The sequence below is a fragment of the Ptychodera flava genome, chromosome 6 (genome assembly GCF_041260155.1).
Source record: "Ptychodera flava strain L36383 chromosome 6, AS_Pfla_20210202, whole genome shotgun sequence".
Lineage (NCBI taxonomy): Eukaryota > Metazoa > Hemichordata > Enteropneusta > Ptychoderidae > Ptychodera > Ptychodera flava.
The window spans coordinates 43,700,618-43,712,761 of NC_091933.1; the positions used below are offsets into that span (position 1 = coordinate 43,700,618).

A 12,144-nucleotide genomic window follows, 5' to 3' on the forward strand; every position below is an offset into this window, starting at 1 on the left:
ATTTGTTTTGGCTTTCAAAATTCGCCAAGGTACTACTTTTCATTGTAACCTTTCTGCAGGATGTGATGAGGCCGACTAAACCATTTATCATTCAATGTGTAAATAGACGGCCTTGTACGCCTGGAAAATGAGGGGCAAAACTGCAGGACAGTAAAAAATTAGTCCAGTTGAGGGAGAAACCTTTGATTTCTTTGGAGTGGCAATTGAGGAAGTTGGTATCGCAGCAATATTCCGTTGCTGTGAAAACAATATTTTTCTGTTGTTAATTCTATCTTACAATAAACGCTCTGGTTTTGTAAACGAGCAGTTCATTACTAATTTACTGAATGCTTTCCAACATGTCACAGGTTCACAACTGTACCCAGCAGTGTTCTCTACATATAGTAAAAGTAGAATTTTCAGTTTTGTTTTGTTTTGTTTTTTATGTCCTTTTGTACCGTCATTTCGTTTTAAAAACCCACGGTAAAGAGCATAACACCGTTTTGTTTGTGCAGTGGAATTTTTTACACAGCCCCAACCTAATTTTACACTTACAAAGCTCAACGCAAAAATTTAATTTATAATATCGATTAATGCATTTAAAGGATAATTTCTGGCTTTTTAAATATAATTTAGTAAATTCTTCCATAAACAACAGTGCATTGTTGTGCATGATGCATTTTGTATGACCTATGACCTCGACCCAAAATGGCCGCCATCGGGCAAGCAGCCGGTCGCATTTCGCACCGGCTAATTTCAAAACGTTTGTTGCAGTGGCAGGTACGAAACTATCATCTATGAATTATTTTTGATAGTAAGGTTTGATTTATCAGTGCGACGTCTCTGAATCCACGCTGATACAGATTTCAACGGTTTTTTCAATGCGGGCGGAACTCACACCGGGCACTCAATGTGCGGCAGCTCCACCGCACATGAATGATTTTGTGCACAGCTGTAAATTACAGAACAGCTTGAAAGTGTGACGTGTTCCAGAGAGCTTTTTAGTCTGTATTGGACCCCTGACCGATTGGACCCATTTCACACATCGAGAAGTTTAATTATTTCACATAGGATTTGAATGCGTATATATATACATATATAGAGTGTAGGCGGCTCTGCAGCCTATACCGTACGAAACAAATTTGTAGTGGAAATGTAATATTTTAGATTATCCTGATCAACTCAGTTGTGTATTTAGCTCTACTCTAGTATTGAGCACTCTACTCCAGCTGATCTTGAACTAAACTTATATATTATATATATATATATATATATATATATATATATATATATATATATATATATAATATATATATATATATATATATATATATATCAGTGTTTCATCCAGAGAGAGGAACTGGGGATTCCCCCTCTGTTGACATGTTGGCACCCCTTAGTAATTTGTCAAGGGGGACCAGCCCCCCATGAAATGGTGCTAGTAACACCTTTCGAGATACAATTAGAATGCATGAACTGATGAAATCCCCCCCCCCCCCAAATTTTGTTGCTTAAGTTTTAGGCATCCTGAATTCATCAGACATATGTATATATTTGTCAGGTGTACTCAGGTGCAGCTTCTACTTTTGCTGCTGTGCTGCTGGTGTTTGTGTTGCCAGTGCTGTACTGTCAGTATAGAATTCATTGTGTCAATATAAAACAATTTTGTTGAGAACATCTGAAAGTGAAAACATCTTTGATGTATAATACACTGCATGAATTTTATATCTGACAACTACAAGAATGTCAACCAAAGGACATAAACTTTAGACATAAAGTATCATATCATGGGTCCAATTTCTCCCTTAACTAGTATGGGGTCCAATTGACCAGTGCCCTGCCAATGGGCAAGGAACCTGGCACAGTGTTTTTGTTAAGGCCGGTACCCCGGTAAATGTTACCGGGGTTCCCAAGTCATTTTACCGGGGTTCCCCTTGGTATATCAATGCAATCAGATTAGGGGACAGCAGAAATGTTACCTGGGTTCCCAAATCATTTACCGATATTCCCAAGCCTTAGCAAAAACACTGTGGCACCATAACAGACCAGTTCCCCTACAGACCTGGCCCTTTTGCCCATGGGGATAAAACAAACAGATCTCCATACTTTAGCCCAAGTGTGAGCAATTAAGTGACAATACTACAACAACTTTGAATTGATGAAAGAAATACTGCTGTTATAATCTTGAACATCATGATTTCCTAGTTCCCTGAGTTTCAAAATTGTATAAATTTTGCCAAACGGCAACCCTTTCAAAGTGTTTTAGTGTCCCCCATTTACTAACCCATTTATTACCCAGCCTTGCATTACCACATCTACATCACTACCTTCCCAGGATAAGACCAAAGGGGACATTCATGTAGTGATGTGTTTTTCTGGTAACTCACAGCCATGAAGAGTAATATACAGGCGCTATATATAGCCCAAATAATGACCAGCTTATAGGTGCTTTCTGACACGCCCCACGTTCATGCTGTTCCATGTTAGTTGTTTTAATGTGCGTTTTTAAAATTTCTCTGAACATCCTCTGCAAAGGTATATTGTGAGAAGTTTACTAGATTTAATAGTGCTAATTTCTTAACAAAAAGAAGCTAAAATGTCCTTAGCAAATTACTTTTTGTTTGCACTTGAATCTTTGTTGCCAATGAGCTCTCCAAGTTCCTGTGCTTTTGAAATGGAAAACCTTGCTGTTTTATTCATAGGCTTGTTGCTAGTGCAGTTATTTCAAAGCTACAGATGACACTAAGCGTGTGGTGACCTAGCACTTTTTCAATGACTATTTCCCAGGAGGGCAATACTCTTTTAAAACACCCGATGACGACACTTTTTTAAAGCCAGTCGGGACTAGACATATCTATTTTCTCATCATACAATGTTTGCTGGCAAATCATGACACAGAATGAACGCGTGGCTTGTTATTAGGTGTTATAGGGAATGTCATCATACCACTGTAAGGATAAAAGCTGTCAACAGATATTTGATCAAATTATTTGTTTATTTTTTACAGGCTGTAGCAGGCTCTGTAATACCATCAAGATGTCTGAATTTACAAGAATACCAAAGTAAAAAGCTAATGGAAAAATATGGAGTCAATGTTCAAAGGTTCCGGATTGTAGAGAATGCTAAAGATGGCATAGAAAAAGGGGAGGAACTAAGTAAGTTGGTACCAGAGCAATCCTACTTTAGAATTGTTAAAAGTAGGTTAAAGAACCATTTTTTAAAAATATTCAAGTTGTGGAAATAAAATTTACAGACACCAGCTTTGTTTTCACATTGGAGCTAATGTCTATTTGTGTATCAGTCTGTCTGTCTGTCTGTCTGTCTGTCTGTCTATCAAGACTATCTTGAACAGATATAACTCCAATTTGGTGAGCACATGAAGTTACCACACAAGAGGAAAGAGTTTAGTTGGCAATCCTTAGATACCTGTAATTAGAATTAATTTGTAAAATTACAATGTACTGATTTTACATATTTATGGATATCTGGAAAATGGCTATACAAGGTTGTTGAAACAATCATAAAATCATGACAAAATTGCAGAAATGTTTTCAATAAACAGCTAGTTCACAAGTCATTAAGAAAATCCTTTGGCCTTGTAACTTGTGTGGTATGGTTTTGCAAATTGCAGTGAGAGACTGCTTTTCTGAGCTGTAAATGATAATGAAATCAAAATTGAATGAAATTAAAATTTTAACAAAAAAGTAAACAAGGCCACTGTTGAACAATTTCATGCATGAAAGAATTGCACACACGCAACAAGTGTAAAACACAAATATCCATGATCAAGTATGTCATCCGTTCAAGGTACAGATCTGAGCTTGTCTTCCATTTTCAGTGAACACAATAGCCAATGAACTGGTCATCAAAGCACAGATTTTGGCCGGTGGAAGAGGAAAAGGAAAATTTTCTAGTGGCCTTCAAGGAGGTGTCCACCTTACTACAAAGTAAGTCTATCCTTTCTGGTTGTTGTATCATGTTGATGTGATTTGGTCAGCTGAATGAGAAAGAAAAATGGAGTCATCCATATTTTATACACAGTAGCATGATGTGGAGAAGGTGAATATATACAAATGATGGAATGAAGTTACTGTCTTTTGTGTCTTTTGATACTTAGTGATTGATCTTGAAAACCTACAATTCTGAAAAAATCTTACAAAGTATTTATCAACATCAAGACAACAAGCTTTTGAAAAAATTTAACAATGAGAGACAGCAAGTATTTTTGAGGCTGATATCCAGTGGTTCAACAGCATCAATAAATCTACATCAGAAAGTAAACGTGGTTGGCAACAAAAGAGCAGAGTTCTTTATCAAAAGGCCTATTTTGTTGATGCAGACATTCTTGTCACCAAAACTATACATACATGTGGTATAACAATCAGTATCAATTGAATGCAGTTGAATGAAGATTTTTCATTTACAATATTATTCCTATCACCACATAGGGCATTGAGGATAACTGCATTCTGTTTGATAGTTCTGTCAGTGTCAATCAGTTTTTAAGTTTTAATAAACAGTTATCATATTAAGAGATTGGCATGATTGGTAGTAAAATCATGCCTTGAAGACCAATGTTTCCGAAAACTTCGTGTGTTGGTCCTGTTTCTGCAACATATACTGTCATACAATATCAGCATTCATAATTGAACTGAATCAAAAGTATGACTAGTGCACTTGCCAGCTTGAAAAACAAGGTAGTTCCAGTCCCAGTACTATGGTAGACATGTGTACACTTGCACACGTCTTGTGCATCTGTAACAGCGCCCTCTAACACATGAAAAAAATAATCATGACGACATGCAGACTTCTGTACTATGTGTTCACGATGCTATTCACTGTACTTTCCAAAAAGTAGAAACTACATGGTGACATCATTTTACTTTCAATGTTTGTTCTTATTCAGGTAGACCAATAATGCCACGGCATACACTTGTGTTCTTACCATGAATAACTTGTCACATAGACATATTTTTTGTCATTATCAATTGCATATTTATTTAATCCTCCATGATATGCAGTTTGCCAGATTGTTTACCCCAATCCTTCCATCAGTGTCTGGAAAGACTGTTGGTTCATGTATATTTATGTAGAAAATTTATGATTAGCACATAGGTCCAATGGCATAGGTCAAATAACATTGTAGTATCAATGGCTTTATGTATTCATGCAGCAACTATTTTCAGAATTGTTTTCCTTGTAGAGACCAGAAACTTAAAGAAAAGTCATTTTAAGTCATTCAATTCAATGCTTTAGATCTACTACACACTGACAAGCTAGTAATAACACTGCCCTAAACAAAATTATAATTTATGTGTTATTTTGGCACAGTGAGGTTAAACCAAGAGTGGAGTGGGCAGATTTCCAGTTGTTCAGTGCTATTTTTAAAACTGGGTATTGTGATAGTACAATTGATGACAGGTCACGAAAGGCCATTGAAAAGCGGCATGTCAGAGACAAGCTTTTTAATAAAACATGAGAGACAGCTGGCTAGAACATCTTTGAATTTCTCTTTAACTGGCATCGTCTCTTCTTCTTGAGCTTTCAATACTGGTTATCAATGAGTAGATATTTTGAAATAGGTATTGTGGAATTTTGGAATGTATTCATGTGTGTTATGCAGACATTTATGTGTAGACTTCTTGATACAAATAGCACTGTTTGTAATTGTTAACAAATGTCTTTCAAGCCTCAGATAGGTTTGACTTGCTGATCACTTACTGATGTCATAAATTGTGATATTGTGTTGTTTTATGTTAATCATGTCACTGTCGGTTTATTCACTTCTCTTCTGTAGTCCTGACGATGTTGGTCCCATCGTTGAACAAATGATAGGATATAAATTAGTCACCAAACAGACAGGAAAAGATGGCGTGCTGGTGAACAAGGTACATGTACCTTCAAAACATTTCTTTGAACTTTTCATCACACATGAAACTCCTACAAAACTCTTGAATTTCACATTATATACAAACAGATGAAGAAAGTATTATGTAAGGGTACTCTGTTTTTGGTATCAATCTGGTTTTAATGACAGTGATCAATTTGTAAAACACAACAAACAATACACTGTAATTATTTGTTTTCTTGAAGGATGTAATTTATAACACCTCATTAAAATTGCCTGTGTAAATTTTGAAAACCTTTTTCTCATATTATGCTCAATTTTCTTTAAAAATATTCTTCTCTGACCTATATTATTTAGCAATCAAAATTAGTTTGTAAATTTTGAGGGATAACGTCATTCAGTTTTGCTCAAATGATGGTAAAGTTTGCGCATGCAATATTTGGGGGCTAATTTTCTCACTATGGTTAAAACATTTCTTTCTTATAGCTTGCAAATTTGACATGTTGCTATATGAATTGACTTTTGTATAAAAAGTGGCATAAAATTGCACCTGTAAATGTTTGAGAAAAAACAGTGGCGCTATATCAGTTGCTTGTGTTTATCTTTCATCATGTTTCTGTTACTGCATGAATTTGTACATTGATATCATTGATGTATTGCAGGTAATGATTGCTGAGGCACTAGACATTGAAAGAGAAACCTATTTTGCCATTTTGATGGACAGAGCTCATGATGGGCCAGTCATGGTTGGCAGCCCTGAAGGTGGTGTAGATATCGAAGAAGTTGCGGCAAGTACTCCAGAGCTAATATTCAAGGTAGGTAGTCAGTACTCATCATTTGATGGAATGGAGCATGTTGTCCCCACTGAAGTTAGAAATGTTACAGAGATAGACCAGAAAGTCCCACAGAGATCAAACAAAGCCTTGTTGGAAATAATCACTCCCATCATACTCCAGTTGTCAATATTTGTGAATTATATTTTTTTCTTGCAAATAAGTAAAAGAGACAATTCAGTACAGAATTCTTTTTAGAGGTCAACTCCAACACAGTAACTTATTAATCATACTGGAGATTAATACCAAAGAAATACAAGTATGTCATGAAATGGTCCATTGTAACACAGTGTATGGTTTCATCGGTACTGCTTAATATTCCAGATAATCATACACCTGTGTGACATTACATTTTCATTCTCCTACAGATGACAATCCAACGTAAATGATGTCGTTAGGATTTAGATGTTGAAAAATATACTCTACCACACTCATATATTTCTTTAGTGTTGATATTTATTTCCTGTTTCTGAGGAATGATTATAGAAATTGTATGCCAGATATGATTGTCTTATGAACTTTGTCTGACAGAGTACAGGCAAATAATGTTTCAGCCTAATTCATTTTTGACAAAGGTAACACTGTCATGGGGGTTCCCCAGAAATCTCTCGTGCAGTGATTGTCATACATTACTTGCTGTAACTCTCTTCACAGCAACCAATAGATATTAAGATTGGCGTCACAGATGAAATGGCCAATGAGATGGCAGCAAATTTAGACTTTGATGGAGAACAGAGGATGCAGGTAACTACAACCAATTAAGGGATCTCTTTAAAATTATCATCAATCTAGGGGGTCTTTTCTTGCAGCCTATTAGAACATGTTATCTTCAGCTGTGATTTATGATTTTGATGTCATAACATATTATTAGTGATTTTGATGTCATTACATATTATTAGCCATGTAAATTTATTCATTATACCATAAACAACACGTAAAGTAATTTTATGTACAAGAAAGTGTTATTTGTGATCGAAAAAGATATTCCAGTGGTATAGTTTGATCCTGTAACAATGTGTGTCTCATATTGTTATGTAGTCCTAGAATGTACAGTTTTGATAATGACATAGGATAATTAGGTAATAAAGCACACCCAGCTATTATATCACAACACTATATTGAAATTCTGGCATGGAATGTCCAAAAGTGGATTTTTGCTCAAACTGAGAGCTCGTGCGTGTGTGGGCCGTGGTATATTGCCAATATACCACAGTCCTTTTTGCGTCTCGACCAATCAGATCGCTGTATTTGCGCCATCAATATACTGGTATGATATAATGTCTAATTTATCATACTATGATGGTTTGAATGTGTGAATAAGTTTTATTTTGTAAACGTTGAAACTCTATATCTGATATGTCTGTAAGTAGTCTGATCAATCTACCTACATGTGCTGTATCTGTTTTTCTACTCTCCCTAACTCTCATCGTTGTCTACATTCAATTCATATTAGCCTTGATTAGCCTCTATCTTCATGTTTTTCTTTACTCAGGCAGCTGAACAGATTAAGAATCTGTACAAGTTATTCCTAGGAGTTGATGCTACTCAGGTTGAAATCAATCCACTGGGAGAGACACCCGATGGCAGAGGTAGATTTACATTGTGTCAGATTTCATATCAAAGTTCTTTGAACCAGTACATATATGTTGTCAACATTACAGCTGTTGTGTGGTAACCTATCTTCAAAGTTTCCCAGACTTCAAATTTTCATCTTTTTTCATCATTTGACTGCTTTGACAGCCAACGCCAACTAAGGTGGAGGTTGGTACCACTGTCATTGAAATGCAAGTCAACAGTGTCAGTATTGCAAGTCTTAAAATCGCAAAGCATGCTGTACATATCTTTGACACAACACAGTCAGCATTGTAATGTCAGTAAGTCATGGATCCCAGGATATATGCCAGTGACAATGCGACTTGTATTTTGCTGTACAGTCAGTGTCAGTAAAAATATGTTAGAATATCAATTTATAAAAATAAAGCAAGGATAATCTCTAACTGATAGATAGAACAACTAGATAATAAGTCTTGTGTGACTTTCAAAATTTTTAACTGCCGTTTAGTTATAATTGTCTCATCCAGGGATGGAGTGATCAAGTCATTTTCTTATAATCTTGTTTATATTTTTACAGTTGTATGTTTTGATTCAAAAATGAATTTTGATGACAATGCTGAGTTCAGACAGAAAGAAGTATTTGCCATGGATGACCAATCAGAGACGGATTCCAGGGAAATTTTGGCCCAAAAACATGATTTGAACTATGTCAGAATGGATGGCAACATTGGATGTCTAGGTTTGTATGTTTTCACTCCTGTCCAGATATTGTCAAGTGTATGTACACATAATCTTACATGACTTTAGAGTACAGTACAGTGCAGTGCCTGCATATATCATATCATATCAGGTTTGTTCCAAACCGGGAAACTGTGTTATCTTTTTACATGCTTTGATGTCACAATGGGTTGAAATTTCACAATGCAATCATTTAATAGTTAGTCCAATTTCCTGCAGCAGAGGGCTGCACAATCTGTTCAACCATAATTATGCAAGTTACCAGTCAGAGTAATTGGTGACATTTCTCATTCAAATAAAATTAATCAAAACACTGTATCTTTTGATAAATTAACAATAAAAGTATCCAAAACTACTGAGTTGAAGTGGATTATCTCTTAAAATTAAAACTTGTATCAATTTTTACCTATAACTAATTCTCTACAAGATTTATCTGTAGTAGATGTCTCAATTCAATAAAAATATTTTTTCAGCAGGAAACAGAAAGTACCAAGAACAGCTAAAAATGGAAAAGTACCATACACTGAGTAATCTCAATCCAACCAGTGATTACTCTGAACAAAGTTGAATCGCAGAATTTAATCTTTCTATCACTTGATATTGGTTACCCATTGAATGGTGGTATTTACTTGCAGTAAATGGAGCTGGCTTAGCCATGGCAACCATGGATATTATCAACATGTTTGGTGGTGAACCAGCGAATTTCTTGGATGTTGGTGGTGGTGTCAAAGAAGACCAAGTTGTTGAAGCTATCAAAATCATCACATCTGATCCACAAGTTAGTTACTTCACACAGCTTACAATGTTAATAAGGTTACTCTCTTTGCAATGCTGATATACAGGTATATACAGATATACAGGTATATACAGATATGCATGTATATATAGATATACAGGTATATACAGATATACAGGTATATACAGATATACAGAGCAAAGATCATAGAGTAATTAAGTCTATCATTATACATCTACTTTTGAAAACAATAGATTTTTGCATGTGCTAGAAAGTCTGGAGAGAACGCCCATTCTGTAACATTTACCATTTCCAGGCATCCCCCGACCCCATGTGCAGTGCATGTGTTTCTGTTTGAATATCCTTGACATCCGTATTTATTATTATAAAGACACATACTTTCTTCTTAACTTCTAACATTGCCTGGACCCGTAATGATAAATTTGGAGATCAGAGATGTGAAGTGATAAAACATAGTTCATCATTTTGCGTTGCAGGTTAAAACCATCCTAGTCAATATCTTTGGTGGCATTGTAAACTGTGCAACCATTGCTAATGGATTGATAACAGCGCTGAGAGGAATTGATCTTGACATTCCCTTGGTTGTCAGACTAGCTGGTAAGGTATCTCCTCTCATCTTTCTTTTATACGTATATCACTGCCTTTGCTTCCTGCTTCTTTGTATTTATATAAGGAACCATCTGAGATTATTGCAGAAGTACAAAACCTGCAGAGTACAGGAGAGAGATTGGAGCTCAACTCATTTACTGATCTTGGCTTACACCCTGATGGCAATTATACTTTTTATCAAACTGAAAACCCCAACTGAAAGGGCCATCCTGGTACCAAATATATGCATTTTTGCCACAATATTACTACTGATTATGTCATTGGAATAAACAATTTATTTTTGTTTGATGAACTTTGTTTCGGTGTTTAAGTATGTTCTCTTTGCTTTATTTAATTTTGTATTATATTGGCTGATCACCTTTTCATAACAACACTACTGGTACTTGTAGTGGAAAGATTGGATCTTCGTCAATGCATAAGCAAATACTTCTCCTTTGCAATTTCATGGATGCCTGCAGAGATATCTGTAACACAATGTCTCATCACAGTTCCTGTTGATAATGACTAGGTATCTCTTTACTCTCTGTTTTACCAGGGACAAACGTAGATGAAGCTGTTAAAATTATTGGATGAGAGTGGTCTACCAGTGATATCGGCCAGTGATCTAGATGATGCAGCACAGAAAGCCGTCGCTCAACTGAAGTAAAAAAAAGAACATTTAAATTATAGACTCTTAACGTCTACAATCTGGTGCCATTACTTTTATGCAAAATGGATGTGTGATGTGGTTGTCTCAAAATCAAGCAGGACACAAAAATGTAATATAAAGATCAGTTTTGCTACTTTAATAAGGCAGGGGTTTGGTGAGACTCTTTTATGCTAGGTTTGAAGATATATACCATCACAATGCACATTGGAATCACAGCAATTTCTGAAATAAGTTTGTGGGCCGTGTCGGTTTATTCCATGCACCAACCATGAGGAATCACGGGATTTCTGTGTGCATATGCAGAGGTTTTTTTTAGCCTTTAATTAATAATTCAATTTGTCATAAAGAATCACTGTTAGAATAATAATGAGTTATTATTTGCCTCTTATATACTGTTAGTTTGTTTATTGTATGTTTGTGTTTTCTCTATGTCTTTGGAAATAACTTCCTTGCAATGTACATGAACTGTATATCTTTCAACCTAGCACCTGTAATAAAAACCTTTTATGATGACATTCCATAAGAGTGCATTGTTTTTGCTGCACGTGCACCCAGAGAAACCAAGTTTTCCCCATTTTGTAGGATAGCTTCATCTGTGTCAGGCGATGATGTCAAAGACCAAGTACACTAATATGCCAAAGGGAGCTTTTTCACAGAGTAGTTACATTAGCATGGTAGACAGATTGGCACTGTGACTATGTACCTGTACTCACTGATAGCCAACACCTAGGAACCAACAAAGAGCCCAGCAGTGCACTGTCAAAGACATTTTTATGCCACTCCCATAGTAACAATGTTATGCACTTTAACCGGGTCAATGCTTAACCTACTCTGGCCTAAACCATTATATGTTGGGGTTATTCAGGTTTGTCAGCAGAAAGCTGGCCTGAAAGTGTTGAATAACTGCTTGGTGATCACAGCTTGTAGTCTGGGCACTGGTGAATATCCTTGTGGTTTTCTTATCACTGTGTCATAAATGATGTGTTTTGCTAAGTAGAGTATGCCGGTGAAATTGGTTTCCTGGTGTGTCATTGAACTCTTCTCAAGGCACATTGAAACACCTAACATTCAGCTTGTCAACACTGCTACATTGATATGGGCAAAATGCACTGCTTTTGTTAACATTTGAATTCCAGTCTGGACCAAAATTCGCCTTTCAACAACAATAAATGTGCAG

At 35.9% G+C, this 12,144-nt stretch overlaps 1 protein-coding gene across 1 annotated transcript; it reads left to right on the plus strand.

Annotated features, from left to right (window-relative positions):
• The first annotated feature begins 616 nt into the window (after positions 1-616).
• LOC139135901 (succinate--CoA ligase [GDP-forming] subunit beta, mitochondrial-like) lies at positions 617-10,995 on the plus strand. The gene is given in 12 exon segments (XM_070703676.1): positions 617-759; positions 2,987-3,134; positions 3,818-3,926; positions 5,777-5,867; positions 6,490-6,642; positions 7,315-7,404; positions 8,153-8,249; positions 8,792-8,953; positions 9,588-9,730; positions 10,186-10,306; positions 10,854-10,882; positions 10,884-10,995. Coding segments are annotated over 12 exon segments (1,296 nt in total). The 5' UTR covers positions 617-687; the 3' UTR covers positions 10,965-10,995.
• Positions 10,996-12,144: the final 1,149 nt, after the last annotated feature.